Consider the following 20,071-nt stretch of genomic DNA (forward strand, 5'->3'; position numbering starts at 1 on the left):
TGTTTTTAGATTGCTGTTTGATCACGATTTTCGGAAAGCATTATCCTTACGTCAGAAATCTCATGTTTATTGTAATGTACCTGAAACTTGACATAAATTCATTTGCTTGGAAATTGAATTGAACTGTTGTTTGTTGTTGTTGTTGTTGCTATGCATTTATTTATCAATTATCACTTTTTATTTGTAGTTTACTGTTGCTATTCGAGTTTACACATTGTCACTTTGTCATTTGGAGATAGTGAGTGGAGCTGTGATTGCTAAAATATGGAGTGCCACGTGGAGAAATTGGGGCATTTCGCATATATTCTTGTGTTTGAGTTCAGTAAACAGGCGACAGCAATGGAGGCACCCAGAAGCATTTGTGCTGTGCATGAGGATAATACCGTTGGTGGACAGAGCACAGCAAGAAAATGGTTTTCTCATTTTAAGGATTGTTTTGACATTAGTGACTCTCCACATTCAGGAAGACATTTGCAGTTTGATGAAGATCATTTAAACACATAATCGACAATGACCACATCAGTGTACTTGATTACTGGCAAATATGATGAACTGTGATCATTCAACCATCGTCTGACATTTTCATGCAATGCGGAAGATTCAAAAAAATCATGTGCATGGATATTGCATGCTCTAAGCCAAAATCACAAAAACCAGTGGGTGGCCATAAGTGCATCTTTGCTTGCTGGTCATCAATTGGCTCATGAACAGTACTGACCATTCCTATCCTGTATCATTACTAGTGATGAGAAATGGAATCTTTATGCTGACATAAGGAAAAGAAAAGAATGGTTGAGCCCAAACAAAGCAGCAACTCTCCATACAGTGCTCTGTGTGCATCCACAAAAGATAATGTAATACTTCTGGTGGATTATCGATACTGTGGTGTACCAGAAGTTTCTTCCCCGAGGTGTAACCACCACTGCTGATTGCTGATATTTATTGTCAGCACCTGAGATGTCTTGCAGACACAATTGAAGAACAGTGACCAGGAAGACTGTGTGATGTGACACTACTCCATGGTAATCCCCCCCCCCCCCCCCCCCCCCTCCGCCTTCCCCCCCACATTCGTTTGCACTGGTAAAAAACTATGTACAGGAGTTGGATTAGGAAATTATTCTGCATCCGCCTATTCGCATCATCTTGTGCACGCAGGTTTTCAACTTTACTACTCTCTATCGAGCAGCCTTCAAGGAGCTTCTTTTCCAGATAAAAATGCACTCCAAACATGATTCAATGAGTTCTTCCCCTTAGAACCATGTGATTTCTACAGTCATGGAATTGAAAAGTTACCCCAGCTTTGGCAAGCTGTTGTAAATAATGAAGGAGAATATATTATTGATGGCTAAAATCTCTGTTATGTGTATCTGTTGTGTTTATTAAACTTACGGAAAAATTCTACCAACTGACGCACCAACCTAAGCAACCCGCAAGCATAGCGTACCCATCCTGACGAATTGTATCTTTTTAACACAACAAAGGAAAAAAATACACAATATAATTTACAGTCTTTAGATTGATGTATATTAATTAAAACTGTCTAAAATTGCTAACTTTTTGTGAAATCAATAAGAAATGAAAAGTTATAATGCAAATAAAGTAAATAACAATATTACATCAACTGTTTTAATATGAATGTTACTAATAATTTCATTAATTTCAGTGTCAGATGACAACTCATCTGTCCAGTCATCACCGTGGCAGCGAGATCACTGTTGGAAGCAGACCAACCCTCGGCAAGGCATTGGTAAAGAAATGACTTTTGTGATGCAGTCATTTCCACACATGAGGCATCTAAGGAGTCTTCATTCTGTGTTTCACTGTATACAAAAGAAGCGTAGATGCCCTTATGTACCTATAGAAGTGTCAGTGGAGAATCACAGTGGTGTAATAAGTGCACACGTAAGAGGTGGAAAGAAAGAGCGAAACAGAATAAAATTGTTGGATATAGTACAAACTTTATTAGATAGAGTGAAAGGCTCAAGTAGTAGTAATGAAAGCACTGTTTGCTCTAATGCAAGTGGGGCTATTCCACCAAATCACGTGCGGACAGTAACTGTAGCAACGGCGAGACTGGATCCTAGCATTATATCCCCTAGGAAGAGAATACTTCGTGAAATGGAGAGAGTTAGTCTTGAGGACATGTCGAACTCTAAACGACAGCGAGCTCGTACCAGTAGTGCCTTGCCACAGAACAATAACAATGGTAGCAGTGGAAATTGTACTGTTACGTGCCAAACTCTCCAACCTGGCAGTGCACTTCCGTCTCCTCCCCAGCCTAGTGTCAAAGGCAGTGTGAGTAATTACAGTATTACCTCGCTCCTGGGAAATAGTCGAAATGAAGACGTACCAACACCTGGACCTCAAGATACAGACACATCATTCCTACGTACTCTCCTGAAGTCTTCAGCGCAACAGACTAGCAGCGTCGAACAGACTCCCAGACCCAAAGCGGCTTCAAAGCCTGCTGGATCGAGGAAATCGTCACCCACACAGCAACAGCAGCAGTCACCTCAACAACTGCCACAAACGCAGCACTCCCAAAACCAGTCACCTACGCAGCAGCAGCAGCTGTCATCCCCATCGCGGCTCAGCTCTCCTGCTCTCTCACCATCACCAGATAATCTTCGCTCTGGACTTAGAAATCCAGTTGTTCCGTCCATTGGCAGCTCTGCACACCTCTCTCCATTCCTTACACCTCCACTGATATATCCACAGCTTTCATCTCCCTTTTTACCTCATCCTCCTCCGACATTAAGTCATCATCCTTACTATTCCAGCCCTCCACCTGTATCTGCATATCGTGGATCTCCATCACCAGTTCCAACTTTGTGGGTACAATACCCACTTTCTAGTCTTCCAAGGGGGGCAGTTCATTACGGACTTGTGGCTCCCTGCCATGCACCACCTCTTAGTCCGTGCCATTACAGCCCACTAACGCAACAACCACTGGAAGAGCTGAAGAAAGAAGATAATGGTTCAGGTAAGTGTAGAAATAATAATTTCTGAGAGATTGATTTAAGGGTGGTAAAGTGAACAGAGGATGTTCTGAACAGTAGAAATTAATTTCTTCCAGCCCCATACAGATTCCTAATCCCATATAGAGAACCCATAAAATTTGCGATTGTGAATTTTCAATAGCTGTGAAAAATGAGTCCACCATTATGTTGCTTCCTCCTATGTACCGGTATATCCTGTGAAAGTTAAAAATTGGAGAGATTTGAGCTTACACATGAGCTTATCAGAAACCACTCTCCCCAATAATCATTTACAACTGGAACAAGAAGAGAAGGGAATGGCAAGGGTACACAATGTAACCTTCTGCCATGCAGCACACAAGAAAGCAAGTTAATGTTGTGTTAGCATCCAGTTCAGAGCTATCTTGAAAGTTTCAAGTCTCTAGCAGATCAATAGCAGCATTTGTACCAGACAGACAGAGAGACAAGAAAGTACATAAACATAAACATAAACATAAACATGTTACAATTTCATACAAAATACTGTGAGACTTGATTTATTTTTAGTACTTTAACTGTTTTTTGTTGGGAATAGAGGAACTAAAAATCTAGTTTGTTTTAATTTCAGTAATGAAAATCAATTATAGTAGTGGAATCTTCGTCTGTAGGGAGGATGATGATAGAGTTGTCTGCTTTCACGTCAGATAGACAGACTAGAATTCAGCTTGAGCGAGGTTTGGCGTTTTGGTATTATTTTTAAGAAAGAATTGTGAGGCAGTGCTGGAAGTGAGGAATGCATGGAATGCTTGGAGAGGATGACGTTGGGGAAGAGGAGGACAGTCAGAGGATTTGGATTGGAACTGTTATTGGCAAGATTCTATGCTCATTCTTCCTCTATCCACCATTATTTTCACTCTGTCCTCATATCTTCTCTGGACAAGCACAATCCTACCAGTGTATTATCTCTGAACTACTACTTTCTGTGCCAAGTGCACTTTTACTGTACAGTTTATTGCAACAACATGCAAAACTCAGATCTGAACCTTAAATTAGTATACAAACTGTGCTGATATCTTGTAGTTGTGTGTGGTGCAGTTTATTCAAGTTGATTTCTGGCATTCGGTACAAATACTATTCAAGAGTTAATGTACTGAAAAGTAGATTACATTTGCTACAATCATTTAGGTAGCTTCTGTATTAATTGGTGCTACCAGTTAGTATTCATATAGCCTGAATTTACAGAATAATAGTTTCATTTTCTTTTTTGGCTCCTGAGACAAGATGAAGTGACTGTACGCAAAAAATTTATTTTTTTGTCTTCATATGTACTTTGTGTTCTGAGCTCGCTATGTAGAATCTTTGGATTATCTGATCCGTTTTATTATCCCAGTTTTGTTTAACTGTTTAAACACCAAGAAATATCATGTGACCTTTGATTACTTATTTCCATTTGTGGTGCTGCAAGCCGTTGCTGCATGTTTGAATGATACTGATGAAATGAGTCAACCTACTGATCAACACATCATAGAATGAGTATTTATGAGCAGATATGAGAATAAATATTGGTCAGTGGATTAATTCATTATTTAAACTGTAACTACTGTCATGTAACTGTTCCTGGTAATTGCTATATTTTGCATCAAACAGTGGAAAATGCAGGATGGTATAATGACAATATTATGAAAAGGATAGTTGCTATTCACCATACAGCGGAGATGCTGAGTCGAAGAAAGGCGTAACAAAAAGACTAACAAAGCTTTTGGCCAAAAGCTTCATCTGTTTGTGTGTGTGTGTGTGTGTGTGTGTGTGTGTGTGTGTGTGTGTGTGTTGTCGAAATCGGATGAAGCTTTTGGCCGTGTGCACGTGCACACATGTTTTGTCTAATTCTGATGAACGTCAGTTTGGCTGAAAGTTTTGTTTGATAGTGTATCTGCAACTCAGCATCTCTGCTGCATAGTGAGTAGCAACTACTCTTTTCATAATATTATCTGTATTTTGTAAACTATCTAAACTGTTTATCTGAATTTTTCGAAGGAGCATTTTTGATTTTGTCAATAAAAAATAAATTGTACTGAAATTCCCATTAAAAAGTGAAATTCTGTTTAACTGAAAGAAGAGCTTTTCATTCAAAATAATGAAAGAGAAAGGAAGTTCTGGCAACAATAATAAATTAGAAACATGCTAATTCATTCATAAATCACAATAGAAGTATAATGTATCTGCTCTACTATCTGTGTCTACATAATATGCCTTTATCTATTTGTAGTCCTTGGAAATGGACAACTTAACATGAAAAATAGTCGTCCAGCCCTAGCTTTTACTCTTTAGCATTGACTATTAGTAATTCCAAAATAGTGATATGACATTTGATTACATCATGTTTTTTGAGTAAAAATTCAACGAATTAGAATCAGTAGCAGAATACGTTTTTTTGTTTTTTTTTAATACCATTCAAGCTGTCATTACTTTTCGAGTAAAAGAGCGAAGAGTGGACAGGCTGTTTTGTACAGTTTACCTATTTATTTGATATTTTTGATTCTGTATATTTCGGCATGTGTGATTCAAAAGTCGAAGAATTTTTCAATCTCTCTTTGACATCTGTGTTCATTGCGTGAAATAATGGCAATAAGAAAACTGAATGTTGATTATATTCAGAAACTGCTTACTTTGATCAGTTTTAACAATGAGGTTAAGGAGATAAAAAAAGAAATTAGTATAACCGAAAACCAGTTGTTTCACCAATAACCACCATTGAATGGTGGGCACGTGATGTGGTAATTAAGGTGTATGAGTAGAACAGAGACAAATGGAGACTAGTCTAATGATGATGAAGGCAAAAAAAGGGAAATCCACTGATATGAGAATTTGACAAAAGGCACAATGTTATGGCCCAGTGCCTGGGGGCTGAGCATCTTTGAAACAGCTGAGCTGCTTGGCTATTCACATACTACTGTTGGGAGCATCTGTGGAACAAAGTTGAAGGGTGGTGAAACCACAAGTAGGTGACAAGGTGTCATAGAGCATATAGGTAGGTGGCTTGCCCTTTTTCCAAAGCAGAGTAAGCAGTAATCTGTGCAGATAGGATGCAGATACAATGCTGGTACAGACACAAGTGTTCTTGGAGCACAACATTCAGTGCACACTGTTGAACATAAGCTCCACAGCAGATGACCCTCACGTATTTCCATTTTGAGCCAATGACACCATCGACTAAGATTGTAGTGGCCAGAGAACCATAATGATTTGACCATAGATCAATGGAAACTTGTCACTTGGTCAGCTGAACCATGTGTCTTGTTAAAGCAGGCTGATATTTGTTTCCAGATACTCTGTCATACAGGCAAGCAGCTGCACAAAACATGCAGTGCACTATGGATGCAGGCTGAAGAAGACAGTATTATGCTATGAGGGAATCTATGTGGGTTACCATTGGACTCATTGTACTCATGGAAGGCACTAACAGCCAGCATTCCATTATCCTCTGTCTTCCTTGACAGTGACAGTATCTTCCAGCATAATAACTGTCTGTGTCACATGGCCATAATCATGTTATATTGGCATGAAGAGTGTGATAATGAACTCGGGTGGCTGCCTCGGCCAGCAAACCTGCTTGATCTGAACTAGAAGCAATATATCCAGGAGCTATTGGGTAACAGGTGTGCTTAAACATGTGATGCTCCATACCTCTGGAAAGCTACCAAATACTTATAAAATCCAAACCACCCAAAATCTCAGCTGCGTTGTGGAGAAGGATCACCAAACTTTGTTGAAGTGTGTGTGTGTGTGTGTGTGTGTGTGTGTGTGTGTGTGTGTAAAATAAAACTAGCCCAAGCCACTCGCCATTTTGCCGCTAAATTTTGTGTTGCAGACTTGGATAGAGGTTTTGCCAAAATATTTCCAATCTTAAATTCTTGCACGAACAGTCATGTACAATTTTTCCACAAATTGTGCTTCACGTAACATTCAACAATAAACACATGCTGTTTTATCATAAGCACCATTTTGTGATGCATTCAACTGGTCATTAAACAAGTCTGTTCCTTTCATTCCCGCAAGTATAATGACACAGCAAAATGCTTGGGACAGAGCATACAGGAGATACACATGCACAGACTTGTGACACCAATCAATTTATGTACTTAAATTATAGTTTCCAGCATTTTCTGTGATGGGCAGTTCTCCTATTCATGAATAAGAGCCAGTTATGTATCAGTGTTATAAATATTTTCAATGCCAGTTGTAATTTGCGCATGTGGTGTATACAGGGATATGCCTTACTGCGCAATGGGACAAACCTGCAAATTTATGGTAAACAAGATTAAGCTTATGAAATTGACAGTGGCTATTAACTTTAACTGGCAGTGCATCTTAGAAGGAGCCATCAGATTGTGCATTCTAGTGCTGCAATAAATAGCAAATAAAGCAGGACCTTATACACAGCTGAAAGGTTCAGTCATACTTCATAAAAATGGACTGCAAGTTACCAGAGTTCACTTGTATCATTGTAAAACAATGAGATGTGGGGACAACAAGAGAGATGCATATTATGTCTCTGTGTGCCAGTTTTCAGAATGAAGGCACCCTCCCCACAGTACCTCTGCTGCACTTTACTGATGCCTCTGAGTCTTCCTTGTAATTACATTATCAGTGGACAGTGTGATCTGAGAACACTGAGCTTTGCAGGTGGCATGCTGAAGAGGTTTAGTGAAGCACATTCAACCGTGATGGACATTGTAAAGCATGTTACAAGTACAGGTCACATAACTGCCCCATCTGCGGGTTGGGGTTAGAATAGGCCCGCGGTGTTCCTGCCTGTCGTAAGAGGCATCTAAAAGGAGTCTCAAATGTTTCGGCTTATTTGTGATGGTTCCCTCTCGGGTTTGACCTCCATATTTCCAAATTCTTCCAAAGAGTGAGTCAATTGAGGAAGGGCGCCTTACATGGTGCATTGTGTCCATCGTGCATTTAGACTTTTATAGAGCTTTCTCGTCGTCGCATTGCCGTTCCGCTCGTTCTCTATCTCTTGGGCGAGGATACATTCCTGGGTATCACCATGCACTGTGCAGTGTTGCTTTTTGCGGAGACAACAACCATGGACCTCCTTGCACCTAATATTCAGCACGGTAGCCAGTCTGTTGTGGTGGGGCCGCCATGTACCCTGTTGGTTGCAGCCCCCTGTTAATACAGGGATCACTCTGCTGATACCTGCGTCATTAACTCCACACATATGCCAAGAAGTAGATGCCTATCTCCCTGGGGCATTGGGATTCCCGGCAATGGCCATCCTGCCAGGTGGCCCTTGCTGAAGCTGGATGGCATCTGTGGGGAGAGGCCTTGGTTGGAATGGGTGGCATCAGGGCAGATGACCCGCAGTGAAGCGTGGTACATCATCTCTTGCTGGTGGCTAGCCGCCAGCAGTCTCTGAGTGTTCTCGGGCTCAATTCAACACTCAGAAATACGATCCCAAATCGTTCCCCTCCCTGGCCACACTGTGGGAGGAGCGTAAAGCTCAGGATGGCAGTGACACTTATTCGCCCCGGTTCTTAGTTGGTACAAGAGATGATGGGGAGTCTTTCATGTCAATGAAGCCTCAATTATTCATAGAGCATTTAGAGGACAAGTTTGGGGAGGTGGAGGACTTGTCCAAAATGCGCTCTGGGTCAGTACTGATAAAAACGCCATCATCTGCCCAGTCACGGAGGTTACTTGCTTGTGACAAGTTGGGGGATGTTTCAGTTACCATCACACCCCATAAGAGTTTAAATATGGTCCATAGGGACCTCCTTTAGCAGTCTGATGACGAGCTGCGCGCCAATTTAGAACATCAAGGTGTTCATTTCTTCTGGCGCGTTCATCCGGATCCGAAGGATAATCAGATTGCTACCGGCGCCTTCACCTTGGCCCTCGGGAGCAACACCCCCCCACCCATCGTTGACATCTCTCCCCACCTCTAAGGCAGAGAAGGGTCCAACGTCTTCAGCTCCTTTTTCTTACAATGGTTCCCTTGGGCCCTTCCCTTCCCAGGTTTCCACAAGTGGGAAGAATGACGTCTGGCATTGGCGTAAGTGCCCACAAGCAGCTGGTCGTAGGGTTTCGTGATGCTCCTCCGCCCTGCAGACTGAATCGGTGAAGCCCTCCCAGCCAGTGAAACCCAAGGAGCAGTGAGAAAAGTCCAAGAAGAAGACCTCTAAGACAAAGGAATTTGTGGTGACACCCACCCCATCGCAACCTACAAGCTCTGTGTCTGAGGGCTAGGTAGAGGTTCTGGCGTCCACTGAGTACCTAGATCTTGCCGGACTCTCAGACACAATGGATGTCACTCAAACAGGTACTCAATCGGTGGCAGCAAGTGACCCAGCGGCGTAATCTGCCTCCTCAGTTGCTTCATGTCTTTCTTGGCCATGGACACCAGTGGAACTGCAGCGGTTTTTTCCACCATCTTGCTGAGCTCCAACAACATCTCAGCCTTCACCCTTTCTTCTGCATTGCTGTTCAGGAAACTTGGTTTTCAGTGATGCAAACCCCCACACTCCATGGCTATCGGGTTTATTTTAAGAACCGGGCAGCTTACGAGAGGGTATTTGGTGGCATCTGCATCTACAACACTCTCTTTACAGTGAGTCTGTCCCTTTACAAACACCTTTAGAGGCTATCGCTGTTCGGGTGTTAACCATCCGGTGGTAGATAGAGGCTGCAGACAGTAACAGCCCGAGACATTATGTCCTGCAGCATATCCTGGTTGCGCTGATAGCCCAATTGCCGCCACATTTCTGTTACTGGGTGACTTCAACGCCCATAACCCCCTGTGGGGTGGAACAGTGGCAACGGGCTGAGGCAGCATCTTTGGGCAAAATATTGGCACAGCACAACTTTTCTCTTTTAAATAATGGTGCCTTCACACATTTCAGTGTGGCTCATGGCACATTCTCAGCCATCGACCTTTCGATCTGCCACTCTAGCCTATTACCATCTGTCCAATGGAGTGTGCATGACGACTTGTGCATAGTAACCACTTTCCGATTTTTCTGTTACTGCCACTGCGTCACTCTTCTGAGCGCCCCTGCAGACGGGCTATGAATAAGACTGACAGAGACTTGTTCACCTCCATTGCCACTATTGAGTCTCTTTCCAATGACGCCATTGATGCGGTGGTTCACTCAGTCACCACCGGCATCGTTACTTCCGCAGAATCTGCCATTCCCTGTTCTTCTGGGTCCCCTTGATGGAGGACTGTGCCTTGGTGGTCACCCGAGATCGCTGAGGTGATTAAAAATTGCAGGCGGGCGCTCCAGCATCACAAGCGCCATCCCTCATTGGCACTCATCATTGCCTTTAAACGGCTCCGTGCACGAGCTTGCCGCCTCATTCGCCAACGCAAGCAGCAGTGCTCGGAAAGTTAAGTCTCCACCATCGGCCCCCATACCTCTCCATCGCAGGTTTGGGCCAAGATTAGACAACTCTGTGGCTATCGGACCCCCGTCAGCGTCCCTGCGCTTTCACCAAATGGAGCAGTCTGTACTGACTCCGACACAATTGCAAACCGCTTATCGGAGCATTTTGCTCAGATTTCCGCTTCTGCAAATTACCCATTGGCCTTCCACTCCCTGAAAGACTGGTTGGAATGTCGGCATCTTTCATTTCACATGCGCCACCCTCAATCATACAATGCTCCGTCAGGCTCTCGGGGCAGATGTTCAGACACGTCTCAGTGGACTGCCAGCGACGCCTCCTAGACCTTTCTGGATTGAGAGTGAGTTCCCTTCGCAATGGTGGGAAAGCATCATAATCCCCGTGTGGAAACCTGGCAAGAACCCATTGGAGGTGGACAGCTATCGCCCCATTAGCCTCACCAATGTTCTTTGCAAGTTGCTCGAATCCATGGTGAGCCGGTGGTTGAGTTGGCTACTTGAGTTTCGGGGCCTTCTGACTCCGCCCCATGGTGGGTTCCGTAAGGGCCGCTCTGCTGCCGATAATCTGGTGTGCCTGGAGTCTGCCATCCGTACAGCCTTTGTCCACCATCAGCATCTGGTCGCTGTCTTTTCGGCATGCAGAAGGCATACGACGTGACATCACATCCTTTCTACACTTCATGGTTGGGGTCCGCTCCCGATTTTCATATAAAATTTTCTGTCACTTTGTTCCTTTCATGTGTAAGTTGCACCCATCGTAGTTCCTCCAGAGTTCAGGAGAATGAGGTACCACAAGGATCTGTCTTAGCTGTCTGCCTCTTTTTAATTGCAATTAATGGGCTCGCTGCGATGGTGGGAATGTCTGTCTCAGCTCCCTTGTATGCTGACGACTTCTGCCTATACTTAAGCTCCACTGGCATTGCAGCTGCTGAACGGCAGCTGCAGGGTGCTATCCACAAGATTGTCTTGGGCTGTAGCGCATGGCTTCCAGTTTTCGGCTGCCTTGACCTGCGTTGTCACAAGCAAGTAACCTCCGTGACTGGGCAGATGATGGCGACGCACTGTTCACCCTGAGCCATGGATTATCTTGACGGCGAACCTCTTGCTGTGGTGGAGACGCATCGGTTTGTGGAATTGGTTTTTGATACCTGGTTGACTTGGCTCCCTCACATTCAGCAGCTTAAACAGACATGCTGGTGGCATCGGCCTCCCCTTCTACAGCTGTGCCAGGCATTAATTCAGTCCCGTCTAGATTTTGGAAGCCCGGCTTACGGTTCAGCATCACCTTCCGCATTGCAGTTGCTTGACCCCGTCCTTCACAGTGGGATCCAACGCACCTCCATAGCTTTCCGGACAAGCCCTGTCAACAGCTTACTTGTGGAGGCAGATGTCCCTCCATTGCGGTTCCGGCACCAACGATTACTGGCCTCTTAAGCTACACACGTTTGTAGCTTGCCCGGGCATCCCAATTATTGTCTCCTGTTCCCTCAGTTGGTCATCTTGTCTTCCGGAACGGCGGCCCCGGTCACAGTGTACAATCGCGGCTCGTGCGAGAGCTCTTTTATCTGGGCCTGAGGTTTTTCCTCTTCCATCTCTTTTTTTCCGGGCCCCTCTGCGTATACCCTCATGTTGTGTACCCCGCCCATGCCTTCAGCTCAATTTGGCACAGGGCTCGAAGGACTCAGTCCCTCCTGAGGCCCTAGAGTATATCCGCTTCTGCTCAGGTGAATCCTTCATTATCTGTAGTGACTCCCTGAGCGGTTTACTAGCTATTGACCAGTGTTTCCCTTGCTCTCGTCTGGTGATGTCTATCTAGGAGTCCTTCCATACTCTTGCCCGTTGCGGCTGCTCTGTGGTCTTTGTGTGGACCCCAGGGCATGTCAGCATCCTGGGAAATGAACATGTTGACACACTGGCCAAACAGGCTGTCGGTGCACCAGCCTTGGAGATTCGCCTTTCGGAGAGTGACCTCAGGTCAGTTTTGCGGCAGAAGGTACTTCGCACTTGGTGTGATGAATGGCGCACCCTTCCTTCATGCAACAAACTTCAGGCCATCAAGGAGGTTACCGGTGCGTGGCACTCCTCCTTGCGGGTCTCTCGCAAGGACTCTGTTGTCCTCTGCCAGCTGTGCATTGACCACACCTGGATAACACACAGCTATTTATTGTGCCGCGAGGACCCACCTTTATGTCACTGCGGGTCAGCTTTGACGGTGGTCCACATCTTTTAGGACTTCCCGCTTTTAACGCTGCTCAGGCAGACATTTGCGTTGCCTGATACGCTTCCTGCACTTTTATCAGATGGCGTTGCGATGGCAAATTTAGTTTTGAGTTTTATGCGTGCAGGGTGTTTTTATTGCTTGATTTAAGTGTTTGTCCTTTGTGTTGAGTCTGGCCTTTGGCCTAAGATTTTAGACTGGGGTTTTTAGTGCATTTCTTGGTGGTTGGCTTTTTATGTTTTGTTTCTATGGTCAGCCAGCCATTGTCACACTTGGTGTGATTTTTAATTTTTTTTCTGGTCTCTGTCTGTGTCTTTCTTGTCCTGTGTTGTCTCTTGTCATCTCCATTATTTGTTCTTATTCTTTGTGGGTGTTCAAAGTTCGTGGAAAAAGGGACAGATGGCCCTAGTAGTCTGGTCCCTTCAATTGCACAAACCAACCAAACAACTCCCCAGGGCCGCACGGTTCTTTCGTGAGTACGTGTGTGGCGAGCACGGGCCCCCAAGCTATTGCAGCCTATCTTCTTTCCAGGGCTGCATTTCCTTGCCCTTTCCTCTCCTTGCTCCTTCCCCTTCGCCCTCTTCTCTCCCTCTCTTGGTGTCCTTGCATACGTTGGCCCCACTATCCTTCTGGTTATGTTGGTTTCGCAATTAGGTTTTGTTGCGTAATTACCTCATCGTTTTGGCATTCCTTGGTCCCCCTCTGGGGTTTGACTTCCATTATTAAATTTCTATTCTGTAGTGTGAGCCATTTGGGGAAGAGCACCTTACCTAGTGTCTCCAACGTGTGCCCTCCTAGTTCATTCCACCTTTTCTTTCACGTCGCCAGCACGGTAGCCAGCCCAAGTGGTGGGGTCACTATGTACCCTTTTGGTTGAGCCCCCTGAACACACAGGGATCACACTTCTGTTATTTGAGCTGTGACCACCTCATGTAAGCCCAGGAGTGGTTGCTTCTCATCCTGGGGCATCGGAACTCCCGCCAATGGCCACTGTGCCAGACAATCCTTGCTGTGGCTGGATGGCGCCCATGAGGAGAGCCCCTGATCGGAGTGGGTGGTATCGGGGCGGACACTATGCAAATGAAACGCTTGTGGGTCCAGAACTCTGGCCATTCTTCTGCGGCCGTCTCTCTGCGTGGAACTGATTCTTTTAGTGTTGCTTCTCCTGCCCCTTCGGCCATCCCTTCCATAGCTACCCCTTGGGAGGAGCGTCAGGCCCGTTGGCTAGGGGCGAAACCTTTTCCCCGCTATCTGGTTTGCATCAGGACTGATGGGGATACTTTCACAAATACCGAACCTTTATTTGTTGTGGAACACATTGAAGACAAGTTTGGTGAAGTGGACTCCCTGAGCAAGATGCAGTCGGATTCGTTGTTGATCAAAACTGCTTCAGCTGCCCAGTCTGTGGCCCTTTGTGCCAGTAACCGTCTTGGCACAATTCCTGTGTCCATTACCCCCACCAGTCTCTAAATATGGTTCATGGTGTGACTTTCCATAGGGACCTCATCCTTCAAGCTGATAAGGAACTTCGGGACAATCTCGGGTGGCGGGGTGTTCACTTTGTTCACCATGTTCAGAAGGGTCCAAAGGACAATCGCATTGATACTGGTGCCTTTATCCTTCCGGCCTTTGAAGGGGATACCCTCTCTGAGAACGTAAAAATTATGGTTTATTGATGTGACGTGAAGCCGTACATCCCATCTCCTATGAGATGTTTTAAGTGATTGCTTGTTGGACACGTGTCTTCCCGCTGTTCACAGGCCCCTCTCTGTGGTGACTGTGGTCATCCACTTCATGAGTAGAGTTCCTGTGCTCCCCCTCCTGTGTGTGTTAATTGTCATGGCAATCATTCTCCACATTCACCACATTGCCCAGTATATAAGAAGGAAAAGAAGATAAAGGAATATAAGTACTTTGATCGTTTAACCTACACTGAAGCTCGTAAGAAGTATGCATGTCTTCACCCTGTGTCCATGATGTCTAGTTACGCTTTAGTTACGTCTTCACCCCTTCCTTCCCTTTCCTTACCCCAGTCCCGGACCCCTCTCCTCCCTCCCCCTCCCCTGCGGCTCCCACACCTTCTCCTCTGGGCACTGCTCCTCCTCCCCAGCCGGAGAAGTGTCTCACATCTTTGGCATCTGCCGGTCAAGGGTATTCCTCCTGGGATACCCCTTCCTGGCACCTTCCAGGCCAAAGGTCTGCTGCCACGCAACAACCATGAGAACCACAGTCTGTCGGCCTCCAGGTCACCCGATCTCGTTCTATTCCCGGTCTTGCTGCAGCTGGCTGCTTTATGCCACACAGCCCTCCTTGACCTCGAACAGAAAGAAGAAGAAACATAAGTCCTGAGACAAGGAGCCTCTGGTGTCACCAGAGGTCCCATCCCCGGCTTCACAACCAGATTCTGACCTGTTGTTCATGGACGTCGCCCCCTCCTTGTCGGTAACAGGTGGTGACCCGGCGGCGTGACTGGCTTTAGCCTGTTCAACCCCCATTTGAATCATCGTTCTCTGGTTATCCAATGGAATTGTAATGGCTATTACCATCACCTTGCAGAGTTGAAATCCCTTATTTTGTCTTACTCTGCAGCTTGTGTGGTTCTACAGGAATCTCGTTTTACTGATGATCACTCACTGGCGGTCTGTGGGTTCCGTGTTGTTGGCCCCCTGCGGGCCTCTGGTGGTGTTTGTACGTTGGTCCATTCAGACATTGCTAGCATGTGGATTCCTCTTCAAACTACATTGGAAGCGGTTGCTGTTAGGGTCCACCTGGAGTCTGAGGTCGCAGTTTGCAATCTTTATCTCCCTCTTGACAGGACTCTTACACTGCTGCCTTAACTGCCCTTCTTCAGCAACTTCCTCCTCCCTTCCTCCTTCTCGCCATCAGTTCTACTGTCCCTATGTCACGAGTATGGGCTACACTTTGCTCTCTCCAATGTTGCTATCTGCAGTCCACCCTGCCAGGCCTTCATCTCCCAGATGGCCTTTGTACGGACCCGTTGATTCTTGCGGAACATCTTGCAACCCATTTTGCAACGGCATCAGCTTCTCATCCTATCCGGCTGCTTTTCTTCACCAGACACAGTGGGCCGAAGCTTCCGTCTTATGTTTTACCCCTTGTCAGTCAGAATCTTACAACGAACCTTTTACTGAATGGGAATTTCTTTCTGCACTTTCTTCTTCTTATGGCACGGCCCCTGGCCCAGACCCCACCCACAACCAACTGCTTTAACATCTCAGTGCTCCACAACAGCAACATCTTCTCCGGGTGTTTAACCGTATTTGGCTCCAGGGTGACTTCCCTTCTCAGTGGAGGGATAGCATCGTGATTCCTGTCCTTAAGCCTGGTAAGAACCCCCTATTTGTTGAAAGCTATCGGCCATTTTGTCTGACAAATGTTGTTCACAAGTTACTTGAACAGATGGTAGCCCGTCGGCTCAATTGGGTCCTTGAATCTCGGGATCTATTGTCCCCTTATCATTGTGGCTTCTGAGAGGGTCAGTCTCCGATAGATCATTTACTTCGCTTGGAATCCGCAGTTTGGCTGGCTTTTTCCCAGCGCTGCCATTTGGTTGCATTATTTTTAAACCTTCGCAAGGCCTATTACACGGCTTGGCGCCATCACATCTTACTTACACTTCATCAGTGGGGTCTTCGGAGCCCACTCCTGATTTTTATCCGCCAGTTCCTGTTCCATCGGTCGTTCAGGGTTCAGGTTGGTACTGTTTTTAGTTCTCCATGGACCCAGGAGACTGGCATCCCACAGAGCTCTGTATTGTGTATGTGGATGATTACTGCATTTGGGTTAGTTCCTCTTCGATGACCTCTGCAGAGCGTCAGCTCCAGGGAGCTATACGGCATTCCTCTGCATGGACCCTCTCACACGGGTTTCAATTCTTTCCTTTAAAATCGTGGGTGGTCCATTTCTGTCGCCATACTATGATCCATCTTGATCCGGAGCTCTATCTTGATGCACAACGATTGCCTGTGGCTCCACAGTTTCGTTTCTTGGGTGGTCTTTTCAACAACAAGCTCACTTGGCTGCCTCATATCAGACTTCTGAAGGTAGAATGTTTCCGTAAACTCAGTGTTCTTCACTTCCTTGCCCACACCTCTTGGGGTGCGGACCGCTCCACCCTTCTCCACCTTGATCACGGAAAATCATCTACTGCCACCTACAAGTGGGGTGTTTACTGCGGAATTGATGGCAATTTCTCAGGCCCTTACCTTTATTAAACAGTCTCAACACAAGCGTGTTTTGTTATGTGCGGACTCAGCGGGTGGCCTTCTGGCTATTGATCGGTATTTTTCGTGCCATCCCTTGGTCTTGGCCATCCATGACCATTTCGCTAATCTTCACTGTGCTGCTTGTTCTGTTGACTTCCTTTGGGTTTCCTGGCCATGTGGGTACCCCAGGTAATGAGCTTGCTGATCGTTTGGCCGGGGGAACAGTCACTTACTCCCCATTCCCTGTAAACCTTCCTGCAGTGGATTTATGGCTTCACATCAAATCACACTTCTCACAATCATGGGCCAACTCTTAGGAGGTGTTTTTCCTTTCGCCTCTCCCGAAAGGACTCAACCACACTGTGTCATCTTTACATCAGCCATACCAGGCTGACCCATGGTTTTCTTTTGCGCAATGAGCCACCTCCACTTTGTGGTTGTGGAACCTTCCAGTCAGTAGCCCACATTTTGGTGGAATTCCCCCTTCTTTTGGCTGTGCGTACTAAGTACAGACTTCCCCACACTTTACCTTTAATGTTGGCTGACGATTCCCGGATAGTCGAACTGGTTCTCAGTTTCCTCTGGGAAAGTGGTTTTTATTCTCAGTTTTAAGGTTTTTAATCTCACTCTGGTGTTGGAGCAGGGCGGTGAGTGTTGGGGTATCACCCCTGTAAACTGTGTTTGGAGATTCTCAACTCCCCTCCCTGGCCAAGATCCTCTTTTCTTCACCTTTTCTCAGTTTTTATCACTTTTTTAAAATTTGTTGGTCTCCTTTTCCCATACGCAATTCTACATTCTTGCGGTTGAATGCTTTTAAGTCGCAGATGGTCTTGCCTCTACTGCTTCAGAGGTGGGATATTTCCTGCCTCTAGCATAGATTTGGAGTCACTCTCTTGCTGACTTACCTCATTTTGTTTTTACCATTGACGACCCGACTGCACTTTTACGTTTTTTAGCCTTTTCCCTTTTATCGTTCTGACTTACCTGAGATGTTAAACTATCTGAATGGACCACATTTGAAACAATGGACTGATGACCTTGCTGTTTGGTCCCTTCAACTCCAACCAACCAACCAACCGGTCACGTAACTCTTTGGATGAAACTACAAGAGTACAGCTTATGTGTGGAGCACAGTCAGAAGATGATGATGCCAGGACCACTCATTTTTGGTCATTACATTGCAATTAAACAATGGTTTGTCCACCAGAATGTTAATGTTGTTATATATAAATAATTTAGGAGTAAAGGAGAACACACACTAAATAGCAGAAGTGTTGAGTCATCAAAGGGTGCGCTCACAAAAGAGAAGGAAAAATTTGCTAGCTTTCATATGAAATCCCTTGACAATTCACACACACACACACACACACACACACACACACACACACACACACACACACACACACACACACACGCTGCGTAGCTTGTGCCGGCTGGACATGCAATGCCAGTATTACAGTTTGGCAGGTAGATTTGTATGGGGTTGTATCAGGTTTTTTTGGTAGAGGGAGAAAGAGGTTAGATGTTGGAAGCAGTAGGAGGGGTTGGAGATGTGTAGCTAGTGGCTCGGAGGGGGGGATCAAGACAGCCCAAGTTGTGAAGTGGCCATTGAATTCAGTCACGTTATGCTCCGCAATATGTTGTGCCACTTGGTAGTAAATTTTGCTCTTGGTCACAGTTTGCCAATGACTGTTTGTTTCCATGGACATGTCCACACAAAGTGCTGTGCAGTAGCTACAGTAGATCTGGTAAGTAATATGGTTGCTTCCACAGGTGACCCTGCCTCTGATGAGGTAGGATAAGTGTGTGACAGGATGGAGCAGGATGTGCCGGATGGGTGAATCAGACAGGTCTTACACCTAGAACTTCCGTAAAGATATGACCAATGTGGCAAGTGATTGGGAGTGGGACTGGCGTAGGGATGGACGAGAATGTTGCATAGATGGGATGGGCGATGGAAGACCGCTTTAGAAGAGGTGGGAAAAATCTGGGATAGAATGCCCTGATTTCCAGACATGGTGAGAGATAATTAAATCTTAGTGAATGATGTGGGTCTGTTGCTCGAGTCGGGGGGTGATATTGGGTAACAAGGCAGAGTGCTCTTTTGCAGCTGATTCTTGGGGGAGATGGGAAGATTAGGGGGTGTGAGGATGTGGCATGGAAATTCTGTATGCAGTTTAGGTTTGAGGAATAGTTCCTGTGTGTGAAGGTCCTTGTGAGATCTTCAGCATACTCGGCAAGGGAACTTTTGTCATTCAGATATGGTGTCTATAGGTGGCCAAGCTATACAGTAGCAATTTTTTTGTGCAGAAGTGGTGACAGCTGTCGAAATGCAGGTACTGTTGGTGGTTATTGGACTTAATATGGACAGAGGAGTGGATTGAGCTATCGGAGATGCGGAAGTCTATGTCCAGGAGGTTTGTTGAAAAGGACCAGGTGAAACAGGTGGAAAAGAAGACGTTCAGATTGTAGAAAAATCGAGAAAGGGTGTTTTGTACTGTATCCAGATAATACGCATGTCATCAGCGAGCATGAATCAGACAAGGGGTTTGCAGTTTTGGGAGGATGGCTCATAAACAGGTTGGCATGGGAGGGCACCATCAGAGTATTCATGGGTGTGCCATGGATCTGTTTGTATATCTTGTCATTGAAGGAGAAGTATTTGTGGTTTTTTTTTTTCGTGTCTTGGGGAGATGGGGGGCTGCAGTAGAACAAGTATGTGTGTGTGTGTGTGGGGGGGGGGGGGGGAGAGAGAGAGAGAGAGAGAGAGAGAGAGAGAGAGAGAGAGAGAGAGAGAGAGAGAGAGAGAGTGTGAGTGAGAAGGGGGAGGATATAATTGGTAATGTGCACGATAAATGAGGTGGCCAGATTGGATCTAGAAAGATGTTGGGAGAGGTAATGTTCGAAGGTGTTGGAAGAGGTAATATTTGGTAGTGCCAAGGCCATAGGCATGGGGATGTTGATGCATAGGAAGGTGGCATCAACAGTGATGAGTGGGTATCTAAGTGGCAAAGGGGTGGGGATAGGGAAGACTTGGTGAAGAAAATGGTTTGTGTATTTGATGTGAGCAGCTAGGCTTTGGGGAACTTTTAGGATATGTTAATCAGTAAGAGCAGAGATTATTTTAGTGGGAGCAAAATGGGGCATCAAGTATTGTTGGGTTTGTAGATTTTGGGAAGCATGTAGAATGTGGGTGTGCAGAGGTTTTTGGGGTGAGGAGGGAGATTTACAAAGTGCAGAGATTCTAGGAGTTCCTAAGGA

General features: G+C 45.6%; 1 protein-coding gene across 3 annotated transcripts in view; it reads left to right on the top strand.

Annotated features, from left to right (window-relative positions):
* The window catches only part of LOC126348507 (protein hairless), an 83,987-nt gene that overhangs the window by 40,940 nt on the left and 22,976 nt on the right, over window positions 1–20,071 (top strand). For all 3 annotated transcript variants that reach the window (XR_007565174.1, XR_007565173.1, XM_050002360.1), the window contains exon 3: window positions 1,664–2,983. Coding sequence is in view for 1 of the 3 variants with exons in the window: in XM_050002360.1 (XP_049858317.1) it covers window positions 1,664–2,983 (1,320 nt within the window). In the remaining 2 variants the exon portion in view is untranslated. The remainder of the gene's footprint in view (window positions 1–1,663; window positions 2,984–20,071) is intronic.

Source organism: Schistocerca gregaria, chromosome 1, assembly GCF_023897955.1.
Source record: "Schistocerca gregaria isolate iqSchGreg1 chromosome 1, iqSchGreg1.2, whole genome shotgun sequence".
Classification (NCBI taxonomy): Eukaryota; Metazoa; Arthropoda; class Insecta; order Orthoptera; family Acrididae; genus Schistocerca; species Schistocerca gregaria.